The sequence below is a fragment of the Erpetoichthys calabaricus genome, chromosome 5 (assembly GCF_900747795.2).
Source record: "Erpetoichthys calabaricus chromosome 5, fErpCal1.3, whole genome shotgun sequence".
NCBI classification, from domain to species: Eukaryota; Metazoa; Chordata; class Cladistia; order Polypteriformes; family Polypteridae; genus Erpetoichthys; species Erpetoichthys calabaricus.
This window is the reverse complement of record NC_041398.2, coordinates 212,440,797-212,462,808: the sequence shown is the minus strand read 5'-3', so window position 1 is coordinate 212,462,808 and position 22,012 is coordinate 212,440,797. Positions and strand designations below refer to the sequence as shown.

The following is a 22,012-nucleotide window of genomic DNA, read 5'->3' as shown; positions in this document are numbered from 1 at the left end:
CCATCAATATTCTTTATTTAAAAAAGATTTATGAGAAAATACATTATGTGGTTCATTAAAGGCATGAAATCTGAAAAATATTTGTAAAAGTTTTAAAATCCACCACTAGGCTTTGTGTCTAAAACGTTTCCAGCCAAATTTGCAATTTACAAAAGATGATCTTAAAAAGAAAAGAGAAAAGTTTAAAACCTCACCCTGAAAGGATTCAGTTGACATATTGTGATATTGTAATGTGAACTCCTGGTCCTGGGTTATAGCAATATAACAATTTAAATACATAATAATAATAATAATAATAATAATAATAATAATAATAATAATGCATTTTATTTATAGGGGCACTTTACATTAGCAGTATATCTCAAAGTGCAACATAAAAAGATTAAACAAAGGCAAGGCAAGATAAAAACACAGATAAAACAACAATAATTATAGCATTCTTGTTAATATGTTTTTCTGAATAGAAAAGTCTTTAGCTGTTTTTTAAAACAGTCCACAATCTGCTGTGTTCTCAGGCAATTGTTACATATGCATTATTTTCACTTTTACTTTAAAACTTTTGTAAAAACAATAATCTCTTTCTTGCAGGACTTATAACGCTACTTGTGTTGTGAAGGGGGGGGGGGGGGCAGCTAAATGCATGCTAAGGAGAAGTGGTTGGATCATCTGCTGGCTTGTTGTTGCTGCTGCTGCTGGCGAGTTGCGTATTCTGCTTGTCGCGCTGCGCGTTGATCATTTAAAAGCCTGTACAGCAGCTGTCCTTTTGCCACTTCGCATCTCTGCCGCTCGCATTGTGAAGGTTTTGGCTGAACGCATGCTAAGGAGTATCAGTTAGATCATCTGCTGGCTTGCTGCTGCTGGCTTGCTGCTGCTGGCAGGCTGCGCGTTCTACTTGTTGCTTGTCGTTGTTTTAAGAGCTGGAAGCACATGAAGCATGTCTGCCAAAAGCATTCCAACAACTTCTAGGTTAGATATCCGTGAACTTGTTTTAAATGTTGTCTCACTGCCTTGCCTTGTGTGATGTTAAAGTGTCTCTCAAAAAGTGGAGTCACTGCTGTGCGTTCTCTGTCAAAGAGGAGGTATTGATAGACCATGCCAGGTCCTCAATCAAGTGCACACCAGGGATTTTGGTGCTTTTCGCTGTCTCTGTCTCTTGATATAAAGTGGAGTGTGGGAAGTGTGGGTCTTCCTGAAATACACAGTCATTATAACTCTTAATTATTTTTATCAACTTTGACGAGACAGGTTGTTGCTCTTGCACCAGTCTAACAGCTGCTCCACTTCCATTCAGTACATTGTCCCCATTACCTTTGTGTGTGATCAGCATACTTGATTATGTTGTTGTAAATACTCAGACCCAAAAGTTGACACTTTACAGTTGGTCAAAGTAATAGTGTTCCACATCAAAAATGAAGCAGAAAGGATTATATGAAATGTAAGAACAAAGATGAGTATATTTTGCCACTGGATAAATTAACTATGGATGTGTAATACAGATTTCAAACAGGCATGAAAGAGTGTTGTCTTGTAATTGTGTACACAGTAAAGCAGAATTTGAGTTTTAATTCACAAGTGTTTTTTTTTAATTACAGATATTCTTTTTTGCCTCACTCTATGAAAGATTTGTTGAGGATAAAATAAAACAGTTTGTGGACCTGTGCTCTGTGAGCAATGTAAGTGTGGTTATTTTTAGAGACTAAAACATTACACTGAACAGACAGGTTTTATCCCAATTGGCTCCATACCATCCTAGTACTGAACTCGCTCAATTCAGGACCACAGACAACTGTAAAAGACTGGTCCAAGTCAGTTAAGAACACCACTAGTACATTGTGTCCTTCCGTTCAGGACATATAGGTGCATAGGTTTATAGTGCCATTATTGTCACATGTACAGAGTACAGTGAAACCCTTAACCTGCATGAGGTAATCAACATGAAACACATCGACGCTCTCTATTGCCATAATTTGTGAGTATACTACTGTCTTTGATTGCAAACAGAATATTACAATTACACATAGTCTGTTTAAAGTTATTATATACTGTATTCAAGGAGCACTTGCTAAGCAGAGTTGCTAAAGACATCTTCTAGTCACATTTCGCAAAAAAATATGAGACCATTAGCACTCACACTATTGGGTCCAGGGACAGCTTTTACCATGAAGTCATAAGGCTATTGATCAGGCGCTCATACTGACAACTGCACGAGCAGAGCTAATATATGGTTCTTATGTATGCTTATGTCAGGTTAGTAACACTTTAGTTTAGGGACTGCAAAAATGCATCTATTACTCCTTTACTCTTATATAACAAGACCTTAACACTGTCTTATTTTGGTGTTAATTATTGAAGCATCAGTAAAGTGGTTAATCATCTCTGTGCAACATGACATATTAAGGTAATCTGGTAAAATTAAGAAGGATTTACAGGTCTTGTACTGAAGTACGCAATATCAAAAGAAATATGTCACACTTTAAGCCACTCGTGACCATTCCAAATTGATGTTACTTAGGCCAATTTAAACCGACGAATAAACACTTCACCGTTACTTTGTAAGTGTGATTAACACCAAAAAAGCCTTTAACATATCTTGTTACATAATAGTATTTGAGTAAACCTGCACTTTTACAGGTTTATTGTCATGTACATAGCACAATAAAATTCTTACTTGCATGTCTCCTCAGAGCAGTTGACACACATAAAATAGAGTACCATTTAATGTATTGTGGGATATTCATTGTCTGTGTTGTATAGAATGGTTTTGCACTGAATGCACAAGAAAATAAGATTAAACCTGAGTTAAGATGAAAAATGTTAACAATCCTTTAAAGAAAATACACTTTTAAAACTGTCTTCTGATGAAGCATTAAGAACTCCGTATAAGGCTTATTATTAAAATAAACCTACTTTATATCAATAGCCGTGCTCTTTTCATTAGTAACTAACTGTGAAAGGCAGCTTACAGTTTCACATTGGTTATTTTTTCAGACATATCGTGATAGACTTGAAGAGTGGCAGTTATGTGTGTTTCTGTCTAGGATATCATTTAGAGGTTAAATAGACATTCACTATAAGAGCTAATTCTTGTACATCCAGGCTCTTGCTACTAAATGTTTTTTCAATGTAAAGTGTAATCAAAAAATATGCATACAGCATTCTAACTATTCTATATTCATTTACAGATATCCGTGTTAATTTTATCCAGCCGATGCTTTGGATATTATATTCATGGGCGATCAGTACATGGCTATGCAGACACCAACATGGAAGAAATGAGCTTAAACCTGAAAAGAGAGGCGGTAGGTTTATTTATTCTTATACAGATACAGATACAGATAGATACTTTATTAATCCCAAGGGGAAATTCACATACTCCAGCAGCACCATACTGATACAAAAAACAATATTAAATTAAAGATTGATAACAATGCTGGTAAAAACAGACAATAACTTTGTATAATGTTAATGTTTACCCACCCGGGTGGAATTGAAAAGTCGCATAGTTTGGGGGAGGAACGATCTTCTCAGTCTGTCAGTGGAGCAGGACAGTGACAGCAGTCTGTCACTGAAGTTGCTCTTCTGTCTGGAGATGACACTGTTTAGTGGATGCAGTGGATTCTCCATAATTGATAGGAGCCTGCTGAGCGCCCGTCGCTCTGCCACAGATGTCAAACTGTCCAGCTCCATGCCAACAATAGAGCCTGCCTTCCTCACCAGTTTGTCCAGGCATGAGGCGTCCTTCTTCTTAATGCTGCCTCCCCAGCACACCACCGTGTAGAAGAGGGCGCTCGCCACAACCGTCTGATAGAACATCTGCAGCATCTTATTGCAGATGTTAAAGGATGCAAGCCTTCTAAGGAAGTATAACCGTCTCTGTCCTTTCTTACACAGAGCATCAATATTGGCAGTCCAGTCTAATTTATCATCCAGCTGCACTCCCAGGTATTTATAGGTCTGCACCATCTACACACAGTCACCTCTGATGATCACGGAGTCCATGAGGGGTCTGGGCCTCCTAAAATCCACCCAGCTCCTTTGTTTTGCTGGTGTTCAGGTGTAGGTGGTTTGAGTCGCACCATTTAACAAAGTCCTTGATTAGGTCCCTATACTCCTCCTCCTGCCCACTCCTGATGCAGCCCACAATAGATAGATGTAGAGTTTATATAAGTACTGCAAAAAGCACAATGTTTTTAAATGATGAATGTGGAGTCAGTTCATTGCACTGACAAGGGAATAAAGCATATTCAGTTATTTAAACCTCAGTACTGTAACATGGTGATCCTTTCAAAATGGATTAAATAAATCTATGCAGGTTTATTTAATCTATTTTCATGCCAAAAAGAAAACAGACCTTGCAGAAACTTTAAAACCAAATACCATAACAGAACAGTTCAAAGAGAAAAAAATGTCAGTACTCTAATGGTAAAATGAAAATCCAGATCAAAATCCTGTTTATATGTTATTGGACAGATACTTAAAATAGGACGTGCATTGTATTCTCACTATCCACCTCTAATTTGCTTGTTTCATTCTGTCATTGCATGTTCCAAAAAAATCTCTTACATCAAAAAATCTTTTACATCTTGGCAGGTGACCTTTGCTAATTGTTCCACACTATTGCAAACACTGTATGTCCTTGTTCTTGTGCTGGGGTCATGCCTTGTTTTTTGGATAATGTGTCATGGAAAAATGTTTCCTTCATCTTCAAAGAAGGCAGTCAGTGAGCTCATATAAAAATGCAGAACATTTCTTTATTTTCACAGAGGTATGCACAAATGGAGTGAACCCCCAATTAATCAAATGATGTACTTTTATACATGTTGCTAATTACCTCATCTAATACATTATGTCATACGACTCTTAATATGCAGAACTTTATTACCTTCTCCAATCAACTAACGCTACCAATAATTTCTGACTCGTATCAATTCTCTCATTATTCTGAACACCACTTTGTTAAGAGGGGTGTTTTGCGGATTGTCCTATTGATCTTAGCACCGCTTCATAGGAAGGGTGTATAGGCTTTCCCATCAGTTATTCCTGCTTTCTGGAGGGGTGTTTGTTACTCATTTAACTCATTCTAACATCGTAAAATTATGTTGGTAGCTTTTCTAAGATGAGGCAGAGAACGACGCTTTCAACCTTGAGTTACATTCAATCCTTTTCCTTATGTTTAATAATTCATTCTGTTTCCATCCATCCATCCATTTTCCATCCCGCTGAATCCGAACACAGGGTCACGGGGGTCTGCTGGAACCAATCCCAGCCAACACAGAGCACAAGGCAGGAACCAATCCCAGGCAGGGTGCCAACCCACCGCAGGACACACACAAACACACCCACACACCAAGCACACACTAGGGCCAATTTAGAATCGCCAATCATTCTGTTTAGGCTTCATATATATATATATATATATATATATATATATAGTATCTCACAAAAGTGAGTACACCCCTCACATTTTTGTAAATATTTTATTATATCTTTTCATGGGACAACACTGAAGATATGGCACTTTGATACAATGTAAAGTACTCAGTGTACAGCTTGAATAACAGTGTAAATGTGCTGTCCCCTCAAAATAACTCAACACACAGCTATTAATGTCTAAACCGCTGACAACAAAAGTCAGTACACCTCTAAGTGAAAAATTGGCCAAATTGTGCCCAAAGTGTCAATATTTTGTGTGGCCACCATTATTTTCTAGCATTGCCTTAACTCTCTTGGGCATGGAGTTCACTAGAGCTTCACAGGTTGCCACTGGAATCCTCTTCCACTCCTCCATGACGAAATCACAGAGCTGGTGGATGTTAGAGACCTTGCGCTCCTCCACCTTTCATTTGAGGATGCCCCACAGATGCTCAATAGGGTTTAGGTCTGGAGACATGCTTGGCCAGTCCAGCACCTTTACCCTCAGTTTCTTTAGCAAGGCAGTGGTCGTCTTGGAGGTGTGTTTGGGGTCGTTATCATGTTGGAATACTGCCCTGCGGCCCAGTTTCTGAAGGGACGGGATAATGCTCTGCTTCAGTATATCACAGTACATGTTGGCATTCATGATTCCCTCAATGAACTGTAGCTCCCCAGTGCTGGCAGCACTCATGCAGCCCCAAACCATGACTCTCCCACCACCATGCTTGACTGCAGGCAAGAAACACTTTGGTTGCCGCCACACATGCTTGACACCATCTGAACCAAATAAGTTTATCTTGGTCTCATCAGACCACAGGACATGGTTCCAGTAATCCATGTCCTTAGTCTGCTTGTCTTCAGCAAACTGTTTGCGGGCTTTCTTGTGCATCATCTTTAGAAGAGGCTTCCTTCTGGGACAACAGCCATGCAGACCAATTTGATGCAGTGTGCGGCGTATGGTCTGAGCACTGACAGGCTGACCCCCCACCCCTTCAACCTCTGCAGCAATGCTGGCAGCACTCATACGTCTATTTTCAAAAGACAACCTCTGGATATGACACTGAGCATGTGCACTCAAGTTCTTTGGTCGACCATGGTGAGGCCAGTTCTGAGTGGAACCTGTCCTGTTAAACCGCTGCATGGTCTTGGCCACCATGCTGCAGCTCAGTTTCAGGGTGTTGGCAATCTTCTTATAGCCTAGACCATCTTTATGTAGAGCGACAATTTTTTTTTCAGATCATCAGAGAGTTATTTGCCGTGAGGTGTCATGTTGAACTTCCAGTGACCAGTATGAGAGAGTGTGAGAGCAATAACACCAAATTTAACACACCTGCTCCCCATTCACACCTGAGACCTTGTAACACTAACGAGACACATGACACCGGGGAGTGAAAATGGCTAATTGGGCACACTTTGGACATTTTTCACTTAGGGGTGTACTGACTTTTGTTGCCAGCGGTTTAGACATTAATGGCTGTGTGTTGAGTTATTTTGAGGGGACAGCAAATTTACACTGTTATACAAGCTGTACACTGACTACTTTACATTGTATCAAACTGTCATATCTTCAGTGTTGTCCCATGAAAAAATATAATAAAATATTTACAAAAATGTGAGGGGTGTACTCACTTTTGAGAGATACTGTATATATACATAACAGGCATAATTTATATTATTTTTCAGACATTATCTTTGACCACGATTAACTGCATCTATGCCATTCGATGTAAAAACTGTGGCCTCATCTATATTGGTGAAACCAAGAATAGTGTTAAAGCTAGATGCATTCAACATCTCTGACTCATAGAAAACCAACAAAAACAGACCAGATTTTATATATATATATATATATATATATATATATATATATATATATATATATATGTGTGTGTGTGTGTGTGTGTGTGTGTGTGTGTGCGTGTGTGTGTATTCATGTAATAAATTGTAAAAGATGATAATATATTAATAAAAAATTCCATAATATTCCATAAGAAAGGGCCTCTTCGTTCATCTTGGAGAAGCTTGCTATGAAACAGCAGAACCATGAATTTGATAATATATTAATTAAAAATTCCATAACATTCCATTAGAAAGGCCTCAATCTACCATCAAAATGGCAGATAAGTGGCTTCTTCGTTCAACTAGGAGAAGCTTGCAGTGAAACAGCAGAATCACATGATATGAGAACCTATTAGGGGCAAAATTATTAAACAGTGTTACTCACACCAGATAAAATTTTATGTAAATCATATTTGAAAAATAACAAGACCAGTAAATAAATAAGCAATAAACTTGAGCCAGGGCAACAACCCTGGCTACCCATAACACATTCAAGACTGAAGAACTGAAATAGAAACTTTTACAATCATCTCGATAAGATATGGGGACAATTTAGCTACCACTTGAGCTTGCATTTATTAAACATCTTTCATTCTTATGTTCTTTACATATTACAAATAAAACTGTTAACGGGTTGTATCTGGATCACATACATGATGGAATGGAAGGAAGACATCAGTGATGCCTGTCTTGTCCCAGCTCCTACTTAAAATGCTCTTGTAGTCCTTCCCAGATTTGCACAGAAAATGTCTCCAAACCTGGATGTGCAAAGTGGATAACTGACTATACATTTTATATTAGCTACTAAGCAGGTATCTACAGTATCAAATGGGAACCCCATACACAAGCTCACTAAAATGCAGGAAAAACTTAATTTTAGCACAAGGAGCTACTGCTCTAAATGAGGTAAACACTGAAGATTTGACACCACAGAATCATTTCAGCATAACAGTAAAACAAAAGCATATTCTGCTTATACTTTAAGTTGCTGAAAAAATCAAAACTGAGAGCAAAAGCAGAGCTGAAATATTAAAATCAATCATCTCAGCACTCGAGCATCAAAATGGCATCTCTGAAAGACATTATAAGAACTGTTTGAAAAGATGAGACTTGTTCATACTTTTAGGCTTGAAAGATGCACATTTCCATATGCCAATGTGTCAGGGAAGCCGATGGTTACTCAAATTAGTAATGTATGGAAATACAGTTTTACTTAAAAGTGCTTTCATTTAAGTCTGGCAACCCAGGATTGTTTCCTGCCTTGTGCCCTGTGTTGGCTGGGATTGGCTCCAGCAGACCCCCGTGACCCTGTGTTCGGATTCAGCGGGTTGGAAAATGGATGGATGGATGGAACTGTTGACAGCTACTGCACACTTAACAAATAAGGGAGCTACGTTTATTCCCATGTGTAGATGACTAGCTGCAAGAAGACATTTGAAAGCAAATGAAAATGATGATGAAGAATTTAAAATCACTATGACTAAATATAGGTTTGGAAAAGTCCCAGATCATCCTCTGACAATGTATCACATCCCCTTCAGTCTGGAATAACACTAGTAACAAAATGCAGTACTCAAAGGGTCGGTAATATCAGCACAACTCAATCAGCTTCAATAAAATACCTTGTTATGGGCAAAAGCAATCCTGTTACATCCTGGGGCATGTTACTTCCACAGCACTACTGCTGAAAAATGAAAACACTGCACACACCGCAGCAATACTTGAATTATCAAAAGAAGTACCTTTCATTTATTTAAAAATCGTGTTATTCACAGACACTTGATCACATTTAAAATAGTCAATAAATATACACTGCTGTGCTCCAGTAAGGTAGTTCAAGTTCAAGCACTTTATTGTCATTGTGTAACACAACAAAATTACTTTTTGTGACAGCCCCAAGGTGCATTTAAAGAAAAGTAAAATAATTCCAAATATGTCATATACAGTGTTAAGTGATCAAGTAACCAGAGCAAAGTATTATTGTTCAAAGTACAGCAGCATAAATTGTTATTGCACCTGTTAATGAATAGTAAATTACATATTATATATTGTATTACATTAGTATATTGCACATTACCAATATTGTTTATTGCACATGTTCAATTAAAAATGGTTTCAGACTGAGGAGATTCAGAGGTCAGAAAGTTTATGGCAGATGGGAAAAAGCTATTTTTTAGTCTGTTTGTGCGTCCACGGATTGACCTAAAGTGTCTGCCTGACGGGAGGAGCTCAAACAAAGAATTTCCAGGGTGAGTTTTGTCCTTGAGAATGTTTTTGGCCCTTCTCACACAGCAAGCCTTATACAAGAGGTCGAGTGATGGCAGTTCAGTCCCAATAATGGCCTCTGCTGTTTTTACGACCCACTGCAGGGCCTCTTTAGCAGCCTTGGTGCAGCTGTTGTACCAGGCCACCATGCAGTTAGTTAAGATGCTCTCTATAGTGCATCTATAGAAATTAACCAGCAGCTTCTGGGGGAGGTCAGCTCTCCTTAGCTTCTTGAGAAAATAGAGTCGTTGTTGTGCTTTGAATTCTGATTCTGTTCTGCTTTGCCTATTATAGCCAAGTTGTTGTCAGCCTAGGACAGGTCCTCTGAGATGGTGACTCCTAGAAACTCAAATCTGGAAACTCTCTCCACAGCATCTGCATTGATTGTTATCAGACTGTGATTGGTCTTTTTAGTGGTCCTAAAGTCCAGAATAACTTCTTTGGTCTTTTTGGTATTTAAGACCAGGTTGTTGGTGTTGCACCATGCTGTCAGAGTCTGAACCTCTTCCCTATATGCAGCTTCATTGTTGTCTGTTACAAGCCCAATGACAGTCGTATCATCCACAAATTTAACAATAATGTTTAATTGGTGGATGGGTTGACAGTCATGGGTGAAGAGTGCATAGAGAAGGGGACTTAGTACACATCCTTGTGGCACACCAGTGCTCAGGGTAAGGCTGGAGGATGCGTGTTTGCCCATCCTGACAGACTGGGGGCGGTTGGTGAGAGAATCCAGTAACCAGTTGCACATGGATGGAGCAAGTCCTAGTGCATAGAGTTTTTTGATCAGCTGGTTAGGTATGATGGTATTAAATGCAGAGCTGATGTCAATGAAGAGCATCCTAACATAGGTATTGGGCTTTTCCAGGTGCAAGAGGGCAGCATGTAGAGCCACACAGATGGCGTCCTCGATCTGTTTGACCGATAGGCAAACTGGTGTTGGTCTAGATCAGCTGGGATAGCGGCTTTGATGCACAGGCCTGGAGCACATGTCCTTGCACATTATCAGGACCTGCTGCCTTCCTTGTATTGATGTGTTAGAGTGCCCGCCGTACATCATGTATGTGTACGACCTGTGGTGGATTGCCGGCTTTCTATTCCGGCTCTCACCCCCAGGCCGCCAGGAGGAGCTCTTCTAACAGCGTGAACGTCCCCCGAGTTCCAGCAGGGCCTCATGGACTATGTAGTTTTTATACGCAGCCCTGCTGGATACCTTGGGGGCCACCAGGAATCGTTATAGGGGGACTTGGAGGCTCGTATGTGCCCTATAACCCGGGAGTACATCATCGTCACGTGACAGGAAGAAACGACGTGCTCCCGGGTTGAAGAACAGAACTGTTTACCCTGACCCGGAAGGAATACAGAACTGTGGACTGTTGAACAGGAACACCTCCGGGTCATGGTGTATAAAAGGACTGTGGGAAAGCCCAGACACAGAGCTGAGCTGGGAGGTAGGAGGGTGAAGTGTCTGGGCGAGGAGGATTGTTAGAGAGAGAGAGAATTGTTGTTTATGAATAGTGTGGAGTGGAGGGTGCTTTGTGCACGTGATAACAGAAAAATAAATAGTTGTTATTCTTTTACTTCATGTTTGGAGTGGTACCTGAGGGTCCGAGAGGTGGACAAAGACCATATCTACTACAGACCAAAGGCTGTGAGTCTCTGGTCAGCTCGAAGCTGACTGGAGGCTGGTTACTGTCCTTGTCAAACCGTGCAAAGAAACTGTTAAGTTCCTCTGCTAGGTTGGCATTGTTATCGGCCAGTGTGTATTGTAAGTCATTTTTCTTTTTGTAATCTGTGATTAATCGGATGCCTTGCCACATCCGCTGTGAGTTTGAGTTATTGTCAAAGTCCTCCTCAATCCATTGTTTGTACATTTGTTTAGCAGACTTGATGCCCTTCTTGAGGTTAGCTCTGGCAGCTCTATAGGCTGAGGTGTCTCCTAATTTAAAGGCTTTGCCCCTTTCCCTGAGCAGCTCTTTGACTTCACTATTCATCCATGGTTTCTCATTTGGGTAGACCTTAATCCTTTTGTTGACAGTGACATTGTCCACACAGTAATTAATATATGACAGCACAGATGAAGTATATGTCTCTAAGTCTGTCTGATGAAAAAATATATTCCAGTCTGTTTGTTCAAAGCAGTCCTGGAGTTGGCAAATGGCAGCTTCAGGCCAAACTTTAACGGTCTTGCTAATTCAATTAGTACTGTTGATAAGGGCTTTGTGCGCTAGAACAAAAAACAAAGAGAGATGATCAGACTGGCCAAGGTGGAGGCGTGGAATGACATTATAGGCGTCTATTATGTTTGTATAGATGTGGTCTAAGGTGTTTTCCCCTCCGGTTTTACAATGTACGTGCTGATAAAATCTGGGGAATACATCTTTAAGATTTGCTTGATTAAAATCCCCAGCAATGATAAAAACTGCATCAGGGTGCGAGTTCTGTTGTTTACTGATCATGCAAAATAATTTTTAAAGCGCTGACTTAACATTAGCCTGAGGAGGTATGTATATTGCTGTAACAATAACGACAGTATGTTCTCTCGGTAGGTAAAACAGTTGGCATCTTAGCATCAGATATTCCACCTCAACTTGTTGATTGTAGTTATATTAGTGCACCAAGCATTATTAGTATAGACACATTGTCCTCCACCTGTTTTCTTACTGGAATCGGGCATTCGATCTGCTCGATGGAGCGTGCAACCTGCAAGTTCAACTGCTGTGTCCGGTATGGTGGGATCCAGCCACATCTCAGAAAAAATCAAAACAGAACATAGACATACTTTTTTATGCTCACTGGACGGTTATTTATTTTTTTATAAGCAATGGGACACACATTTTTTAAACAAAGTCAAGAAAATTGGCAATTATGATTCAGAGGAAGAAGCCAGAACTTGGAGTCAAGGGCAAGAAAAGGTTAAAACTGGGTATACACAATAATAAAGGACATATGTTCACTGAACAAATCCATTAGTCCTGGGTAGGGCCTCTTTTTGCTCTCAAAACAGCCTCAATCCTTTACAGCATAGATTCCACATTTAAACATTCCTTTGAGATTCTGGACCATGTTTACATGATTACATAAGAATACAGATTTGTCAGCTGCACGTTACCAAATCCCAGAAATGTTCTCTTGGATTCAAATCCAGTGACTGAAAAGGCTATTGAAGATGGGCAAATTGTGGCCAAGAAGGGATACACATGGTCAGCAACTATACTCAAATAGACTGTGGCATTCAGGCCATGATTGATTGGTATTAACAGACCCAAAGTGTGCCAGGAAAACATTCCACACCTCATTACACCACCACATCCCTGGACTGTTGACACGAGGCAGGTTGGGTGCAATGGATTCAAGCTGTTGGCACCAAATTCTGACCATACCCTCTCTGTTCCTCAGAAGAATTCAAGATTCATCAGATCAGGCTATGTTTCTCTAGTCTTTAACTGTTTAATTTTGGTGAGCCTCTGCCCACTACAGCCTCAGCTTTCTGTTCTTGGCTGATAGGAATGGAACCTCACATGGTCTTCTGCTATTGTAGCCCATCCACCTCACGGTTTGATATGCTAAGACCCCTTTCTGTTCACCAAAGTTATACAGAGTGATTATCAGAGTTACTGTAACCTTTCTGTCAACTTGAACCAGCTTGGCGATTGTCCTTTAACCTTTCTCATCAACAAGGAATTTCTATACTCAGAACTGCCACTCACTGGATGTTTTTTTTTTGCTTTTCCATTCCATTCTAAGTGAAAAGTCAAGCAAAATGACACCTTTTATTGACTAACTAAAAAGATTACAATATGCAAGCATTCGAGGCAACTCAGGTCCCTTCTTCAGGCAAGATGTACTACACCATTCTAAGTAAATCAAAGGAGATCAGCACTTACAGAAACCACACATCCAGCACCAGAAATCATTCATGGTTAAAATTACTGAGGTCAGATTTCTCCCCATTCTGGTGTGTGGTAAGCATTGCAATGTCTGAAAAGAAAGACACTTGAGATAAAAGTGACCAGAAGATGAAACCATGTTTAAAACCAAGCCAGAATCTGTAACCAAAGCCAGTCCCATCTTTTGTCAAAGCCTATAACAAGTCAAGTCAAGTCAAGTTGGTAAGCATGCACTGGTATAGTGCATTGCCACACCCACTACACATCAAAACAGCTCGGGATCCCGGTTGGCAACCCCCCAGGCAGACACGCGGTCCAGTCCTACCCTCTGGAAATGACCCTCTATCTGCCGCAGCCAGGTGTTACGTGGACGAGCCCTTAGCCTGGTCCAGCCACTTGGGTCCCCAACAATTAGGATCTTATGAGCCGGATCACCCTCTGGGAAACTCGCCACATGGCCGTAGTGCCGTAACTGACACTCCCTCACAATGCAGGTAATGTGCCTCATTCGGGACTCCAGGAGCAACCGCTCATTTGACACAAAGTCAAACCAACAGTACCCAAGGATTTTCCGGAGAGACACAGTACCAAAGGAGTCCAGTCTTCATCTCAGGTCACTGAATAGCGTCCATGTCTCACAACCATATAGTAAGACAGGAAGCACCAGGACTCTAAAGACTTGGACCTTTGTCCTTTTGCATAGATATCAGGAGCGCCATACACCCCTTTCCAGCAACCTCATGACCCCCATGCTCTCCCAGTCCAATTACTGACTTCTCAGGAAGAGTCACCAGACACATGACTGTCACTGCCAAGGTAAGTAAACCTCTCAACAAGGTCAACACTCTCTCCGCAAACAGACACACTGCTGATGGCTGTGCCCAAGAAGTCATTAAAGGCCTGGATCTTGGTTTTTATCCAGGACACTCACAAGCCCAGACACTCAGACTCCACACTCAGTCTCTCAAGTGCCCCGATCAGAGTCTCCATTGACTCCGCAAAGATCACAGCATCGTCAGCAAAGTCAAGATCCATGAATCTTTCTTCATCAACAGATGCCCCACAGCCACTGGATCCCACGACCTTGCCCAACACCCAGTCCATACAAGCATTGAACAGAGTAGGAGCAAGAACACACCCCTGACGAACCCCAGAATCAACTGGGAAAAACACAGAGGTCCTGCCTCCACTCTGCACAGCACTCACAGTACGATTGTATAGGCCAGTCATGATATCCAGCAACCTCGAGGGGATCCCGCGAACCCTCAGGATGTCCCATAGGGCAGCGCGATCAACTGAGTCAAACGCTTTGTGAAAATTGACAAAGGCTGCAAAGAAACTCTGCCGATATTCGCATTTGCGCTCTATGAGAACCCTCAGTGCCAGGATGCGGTCGATGGTACACTTCTTAGACATAAAACCAGACTGTTCCAGTCGCTGGTAGGTGAGCAAGTGATCACGGATCCTATTGAGGACGACCCTAGCAAGGACCTTACCTGGCACCGAGAGCAGTGTTATCCCCCTGTAGTTGTTGCAATCCAGGCGATCACCCTTCCCTTTCCAGATAGGGACGACAAGTCCCGTTTTCCAGTCAGTTGGGATGATGCCAGTCTCCCAAATGGAAGCAAAGATTGCTTGCAATGCCAGGAGGACAGCCTTACCACCAGCCTGGAGAAGTTCACCCCAGATACCACAGATCCCTGCAGCCTTCCCCCCCACCCCCTCAGCTGGTTCACCACCTGTGCAATCTCAGTGAGATTGGGTGGTTCACAGTTAATTGGAGGATCAGCCTCAAGAACCGTGGACCCAGAGATATCCAACGTCCTAGCCGGAGGATCAGCTTTGAACAACTGCTCAAGTAGCCAGCCCAGCGGGTCACAACTGCAGTGTCATCTGTAAGGACCGTTCAATCAGCTGCCCTGACTGCAACTCTCCGAGGGACAGATTCAGATGTGTGTAATGCTTCGATTCCTCTGTAAGCAGGACGTGGGTCGCTAGATCACAGATGGTGTGTCACTTGCTCACAGATTCCTCTAACAAACGCCTCTTTATCTGCCCTCAGAGCCTATAACCATAATGAGAAATCACAGCTGAAATATCAGGACAATTGCATGAAGAAAGCATGCACTAATGAGCAGAATTGTTTTCCTTTTTATCCATAATTTTGAATGACCAGGAAGTGTCTGAGGCTGAACTTTATACATATAGTTGTGCAGATGACGTCAAATGCCACTCTTCTCAAATCATCCAAACCTATCGACATTGTAGAAACTTGCACAAAATGGTGACACCCAATGCTAAGCAAAGATGGCGTCGGCAAGACAAGATAATAATTTCAAACAAAAATTTAAGGGGTGGGAGTGGGTTCTGCATATGTTATAACCTCCATAATAAAGAAAAAAGACTGCATAATAATCCTGGAAGAAAAAGAAAGTCGAATCAAAATAGGCATATGGCATCGTAGTAGAAGAAACACTCTAAAGATAATTTATAAAAAAAAAAAACAGACACCTTTGACATTAGAAGTATTTAAAAGGATTGCTTTTTAAGCTGGTTAATAAGTACAGATGAGGAGTACAGATAAAAGAAAGTTTCACATGGGGTGAGGTCATCAGTGATGTCTATCAGAGATCTGTGATACGAATGATGTGCCTTTCTAAGTTATAGTAAAGACATGGATTCTGATACAGTGCAAACTGCAGATATATTCAGAATTGTACGGGTGTCAAACAAGATGCAGCAATGACTATTAAAAGCTCACAAGGACTTTCTTCTGGTTCTGACAAAGTCTCTTCTCCAAATTACTATCATAAGTATGTTTTGCTAGTTCACTAGCATTATAAAAATAACGCATTTTTCCAGCTGTGAAACCTCATATCGCTGGTTTCTGTACTTGACAGGCATTAATGAAATTGTAGAATGTCACATCATTTTAGCAAGTTACATTGCAAAAGAGTGTAAATACAAATGGGCAACACCACAGTAATGTGATAGCTAGAAGAAGCAAAACTTAGGGCTCTCTGACATCTCACGTTGTATGGGCATTGTCGGGTAGCAAAACAACAATGCAAAACCAACTTGCAAACGTTCTGAGAGAAGGCATTTTCACAATAACATGGATACAAAATTAAAACTCACCAAAAGTAATAAGTCAGGAGTACAACATACACCAAAAAATTCAAAAGTACCTGTTTCCTCCTCGATAACATAAAACACAATGCGTATGTGCAGGAAATACTTTCTCCAAATACATACTGTACGTCAACGTGACAACATGGCTGTTCAACAGTAACAATGTTGTAAGAAATTGATACATATATACAGCCCTAGACGATATCTGAGCTTCTGGGAACTTTCTACATAAAAATGAAACAGAATACAAAGTACACATTTTAGAAAGCTGTACTCAGCAAATTATCTGTAACTGCCAGCTGAAAAACCAGTTCACCAGTTGTCATACCTGTAGCACAGGGGTGTCCCACTCTGATCCTTCAGGGCCACAGAGGTTGCAGGCTTTCATTTTAACCATTTTCTTAATTGTTGATCAGTTTCTGTTGCTAATTAATTTGTTTAGCTTTTTTATAATTCACTTGCTATTTAAGACTCAAACTACTTAATTGTTTCTTCTTTCCTTAATTATCAGTAAAATAATAATGACACATAAAGTGAGTCAACACATGACCAGCTAATCTGTGTCCATTATACAATACCTGAAATAAAAGAACAGTGAAGGTCTCAGTCATTTTGATCTGCTCAGATCCATAAAACATTCTGATAGCTCTCATAGAAAAGAGAAAATCATCTGTTTTGGAAATGTCTGCTGTGACAGAATGAGAGCACCAGCGAGCCATAGAGGTAAATAACGGGTTTAGTTAACAACAAGAATGTTCTTCTAATTAAGAAACTATTTCGAGAGAAATAGATTGGAGTTAGCTGGTAATCTGTTGGCTCATTTCACATCTCATTTTTGTTTGGTTACCATTTAAGGGAAAAAAAATCAATTTAGAGGATGGAGTCTTTAAAAACACAGCAATTAAAATGAAGGAAACAGAAGTCAATTAACAGAAGAAATTGGTCCCTGAAGAAAAATGTGGCACACCGATGTAAATGACCATCAATTGCTTCCTGTCAGAGCCTGACATTCTACAAATATCAGTCTGTATAATGGAGGTTCATTCTGCAATGTTTCTATGACTGGTGCTACATAGATTAGTCAACCATCTGAACCCATGCCAAAAGTTCCCTATGACACTTCACACTATGGGAACCATATTGAGTGCTGAAACATCAGCAAATATGTCCCACTACATCTGTCAGATCACACTGATACTTTACTGTTTCATTGAAAACCTCACACCACAGGTATAGGAGGAAATCAATGCTAGATGTAAAAGAATTGGCATGCCAGATATCCACCATCAAACAAGCTTGTTCATCTCAGAAACTGTTCATCTCACTGGCCAAAATCATGCCATCATGGATCTCCAAGCGCATAAAAATAGGGCATGAACTTTAAGAGGGATGGCAAGAACACACTTCTGACAGTGGCAGTGACTTTAGCTTTCCTAGTACATCTGAGCAGCTAATATGCAATACAGCTCCATGGTTTTTTTTTTCCTGCAGAATTTTTTAAATAATGTGCAGTGGTGTGGAGATGATACAGCTCTCTTTCACAGAGGTAGTCCTATCAGCTTTAACTAAAGATGTTTCTCTATTCTAAAGAATACTGTTGTACAAGTTGTGGAAGACTCCCCTTAGGCTAGCAAAAAAAGTAAGTTTAAAAATTTTGTGAAGATGTTTCTTGCAGCATGGCTGAACCTCATTTCACATTCCTACACTACAACTCCAGTTCATTTTTTTGGAATAAACAATGAGAGAATGAGGGAAGTGTATATAAATAAAACCAGATTTGACCATCAAAGAAGGATAAATGAATATATACATACATCTAGAGAAACATCTACAGGCACAGTCTTGTGTTTCAAGTCTGTAGACAGCTGTCAATAATCAATGATGTTTCAAATCTGAAGTCAGCTTTTGATGATGCAGGAAATACAGCTTATTCAATGCTTATGCCAGTTGAAAGGTGAATAAACCCTTCTTCATACCACTACAGGATATAGTTAAAGTTACACATAATATAATCCTCAATAAAACTTAAAACACCAAAGAAATTGTTTTGAGTTTGTGCATACAGTACATATATTTATGTAATGTGCATCTGTCTGCAGTGGCTGGAGGGCTACCTCACTCTTAAGTACTCAAGTGCAGGAATTTAAAATGCGGGTAGACAGCCAATAACTGACTGTGGGCCCCAGAAGTTTACTCTGGAAGTAATTACCCCATAATTACTACTTTTATGAATGGTCATGGGGGATGTCCAAAAAGACCAGAAGAGTTTTCCCTGATTACCAGGTGGTAGCACATGGCTCCTTTGTGGGACCTATGCCTTGTTATGTGGAACAATGTACTCGGGCTCATGGGTGAAGAGTTAGAAGGAGGAAGGCCACAAGACTTTGGCACAAAAAGTGTTTTCCAGGTTGGAATATAAAGCCTCAGGTTATTTGAGCTTAGAGTTAGGAGTTTAATAGGGCAAGTCTTTAAACTAAGAGAGATGTAGTATGCTTGTGGAAATAAAATAAATGAGTCACTTGCACAACATGAGCCACTTCATGAACCATTCACACTATTTGCAGTATACAGTATGTATATGTGCATTGTACTTAATGTTTTCATCTCTCTATATATATAAAATCCAACGTCTGTCTGCTTTTCACGAGAGAACTACTTAATGGATTTAGATCGGGTTTTTTTTATAATTTGCTTGAACATTCCGGTTGATTTTGCGACTTCTCTCATTGCGCTAAGTGTGATAGTTCACTTGCAGTACCGATTTATTTGTGCGAATCTGAGACACATGCAGTGGGCCGATGGGAGGGGGCAGGGCCCTCCTCACTCATGCGCCCGTCTCGGGGTGTACCTTACTTCTGTTTAGCTAGCGAACGAGAAAACTACTTAACGGATTTAGATCTGGTTTTTTCCTATAATTTGATTGAACATTCCAGTTGATTTTGCAACTTCTCTCATCGCACTAAGAATCATAGTTCGCTTGCAGGAGCGATATATTCGCGCTAATCGAGACAGAGGCTGCTGGCCGAGGGGAGGAGGAAGTGTGACATCAGGAGTAGGGAGCCGGGCAGGGCCGTCCGCACTGTCCTGTTTCACTACTACGTGGGTGGAGCCACGGGGGATGACTGTTATTGTATATTTTTATTGTTTCATTATATTATTTTTATCATTTTATAGGAAAATTATTTTATGGAGGAATCTCATTGTGCTGTATAAAATGACAATAAAAAAATAAAGGAATTCAATTCAGTTGAAGGAAAGGGACTCACATTTACAGTATATGGAGCAGTTTGCAAAGAACACTGAGGTGGTGGCATGGGCTACTCTTGTTTATTGTTAACATTAAAAATTGTAGTCCTACAAAGTTATAGCCCCGGCAGGATCAGCATGTCTGTGTCTATTTCCTGCGCTTGGTTGAAGTGATTCCAGTGGCAGATGCACTGGAACAGGTGGGAAAGGGATTGTCACAGGCCTTCCAATTGGTCAGTGTCTTCTTGACTGAAGGTGTAAGTGAGCATTTCCCATTGGACAGAAGTACAGGCCAATCTCATGCATCTCACAAGGGTTTTATTTATTTCATGTTTCCGATTATCTAGCCCTCATTACCAACTCATGGAACAAATCAGTTATTTTTGGTAAGGGATTTATTTTTGACACTCATTGCTCCAAGTTATACATAGTAACCACACTGGGGACATACAACAAACCTACCGACACCAGAAAGAAATTGTTAAAGCACTTGTATTATTTTAATTTAGTGGGTGTCACAGTAGACAGGAGAATCTTCTCAGCCCATGAGTCGGTTTTATGAGGATTGTTTTACAGGAAAAGATTTATTTTGGGCTTTAGAAATGTCCTTCAACTACCAGCACATAGGTGGATAATTATGGTTACTGTGAAATAAGATGCCTCCAGTCTTTATACAGGTGACGGTGTGGATGCTGACTGTTTTACACAAGCATTTCTAATTGTAAAAATAATGACTATTGTTCTGATTGGTGAATGGTGTATCTATCCATCCAAATCTTCGTGTTTGGTTACACAGAGAAGGAACAAAGTGTTGCTTGTACGGCTTCACATTTCATCTTTGCTCACAAACATTAAAACAGAAGTTTTGAATATTTTTGGCTGTTTTTTTATTTACTTAACTGTAGTGATGATGATTACAGAACTAATTAAAAAAAGTTTTGCTAATATAAATCAAATATTATATATGATGTGTGTTGTATCTCAATCCACTGTTTGTCTTTTCTTACTTTCAGGAAAATCTTTGTGGCCAGAGAGGACTGCTACCAAACACTGATATTCAGACTTTCCAGATTTTGATAACAAATAAAATGAGGCAGCAATATGATAGAATACATGAACCACTGATTAAAGTATGTTTTACATTTTCTGTTGTTGTGTATATGGATGATTTGTTTTAATCATTTTTCTTTATGTATTCATTTTTTAGAAGAAAGTACCATCTCACTTACTGGATTCATCAGTCAATCCAGTTGAGCAAAGCATCAACGCCTATCACACTATGAACAAGTTTCTGAGTGCCTTCATTGACCATGTAAGTGTTACCAGAGCACACAAAGTCATTTGACTTGTTCTATTTATCAAGGATTTTTCAATTTACTACACTTCATTGGTCCTCTGAGATGTTAATGTATTTTCCATTACTTTGCCCAAATTTAAAAGGGACATCCCAAGGAATTATTCCAATCTGGAATGAAATACTAAAAATTCTACAGTATTCTGTCTTTCACTTGTTTTGCTCTAAGTCTGATAGGCAGGCTTTTTGATTTTCCCATCTTAAAGAAACCACAACGAAGCACCGTCTCCCCTTACCGTTTTCTCTCTCTCACTCACTTCTGTTCTTCAAGCCTTCTCCTTGCTTTCTAGTGAATCTATACTTCATGTCACACCTCTCCTCTAGACTCATTGTCTCACTGGCACAGCACAGCTACTAAAGCCCATTAACTGTTGACTACATGATATTTCCAAGAGACATTTCCAAATTTCAAGGTCATATCTACACATTTTCTAGATCACCAGAACCCAGTACCCCGTTGCAATCCCACTGTCTATTGCACCCTTGAACACTGACTTGCCATAAAGGTGCCATCTCCCTTACCAACGTCTTGGTATGATTAGTAGTGAGGTCTTCCCAGTCCAAGGCAGGCTTCCTACCATTCCTTTTGCTTGAGAATATGTGATACTATTTTGAAGTTCCTGTCTTCTTGCAGAGGCATAAGTGCTCTCAAGCTGCCAGAGTGGGTTTCTTGGTGTACTGTACATGGACCTTGTTGGTTCCAACATAAATTTCCTTGTCACCTAACACTTTGGAAGACATTTGCACCTTGTACATATTACATTATGCATATCCAAATTAACTTAATGTATAGTTATATATAACAACTAAAAGCATAAATGTCTAGATAAGAATATTGATAAAAATATTGTCTACATCAAGATTATATTTCAGC

The 22,012-nt window shown here is 40.1% G+C and overlaps 1 protein-coding gene across 1 annotated transcript in view; it reads left to right on the top strand.

Annotated features, from left to right (window-relative positions):
* The window catches only part of LOC114652877 (meckelin-like), a 53,233-nt gene that overhangs the window by 15,546 nt on the left and 15,675 nt on the right, over window positions 1–22,012 (top strand). Inside the window, exons 9-12 of the mRNA XM_051928275.1 lie at window positions 1,593–1,673; window positions 3,183–3,299; window positions 20,798–20,914; window positions 20,992–21,096. Of these exons, the coding sequence (XP_051784235.1) occupies window positions 1,593–1,673; window positions 3,183–3,299; window positions 20,798–20,914; window positions 20,992–21,096 (420 nt within the window). The remainder of the gene's footprint in view (window positions 1–1,592; window positions 1,674–3,182; window positions 3,300–20,797; window positions 20,915–20,991; window positions 21,097–22,012) is intronic.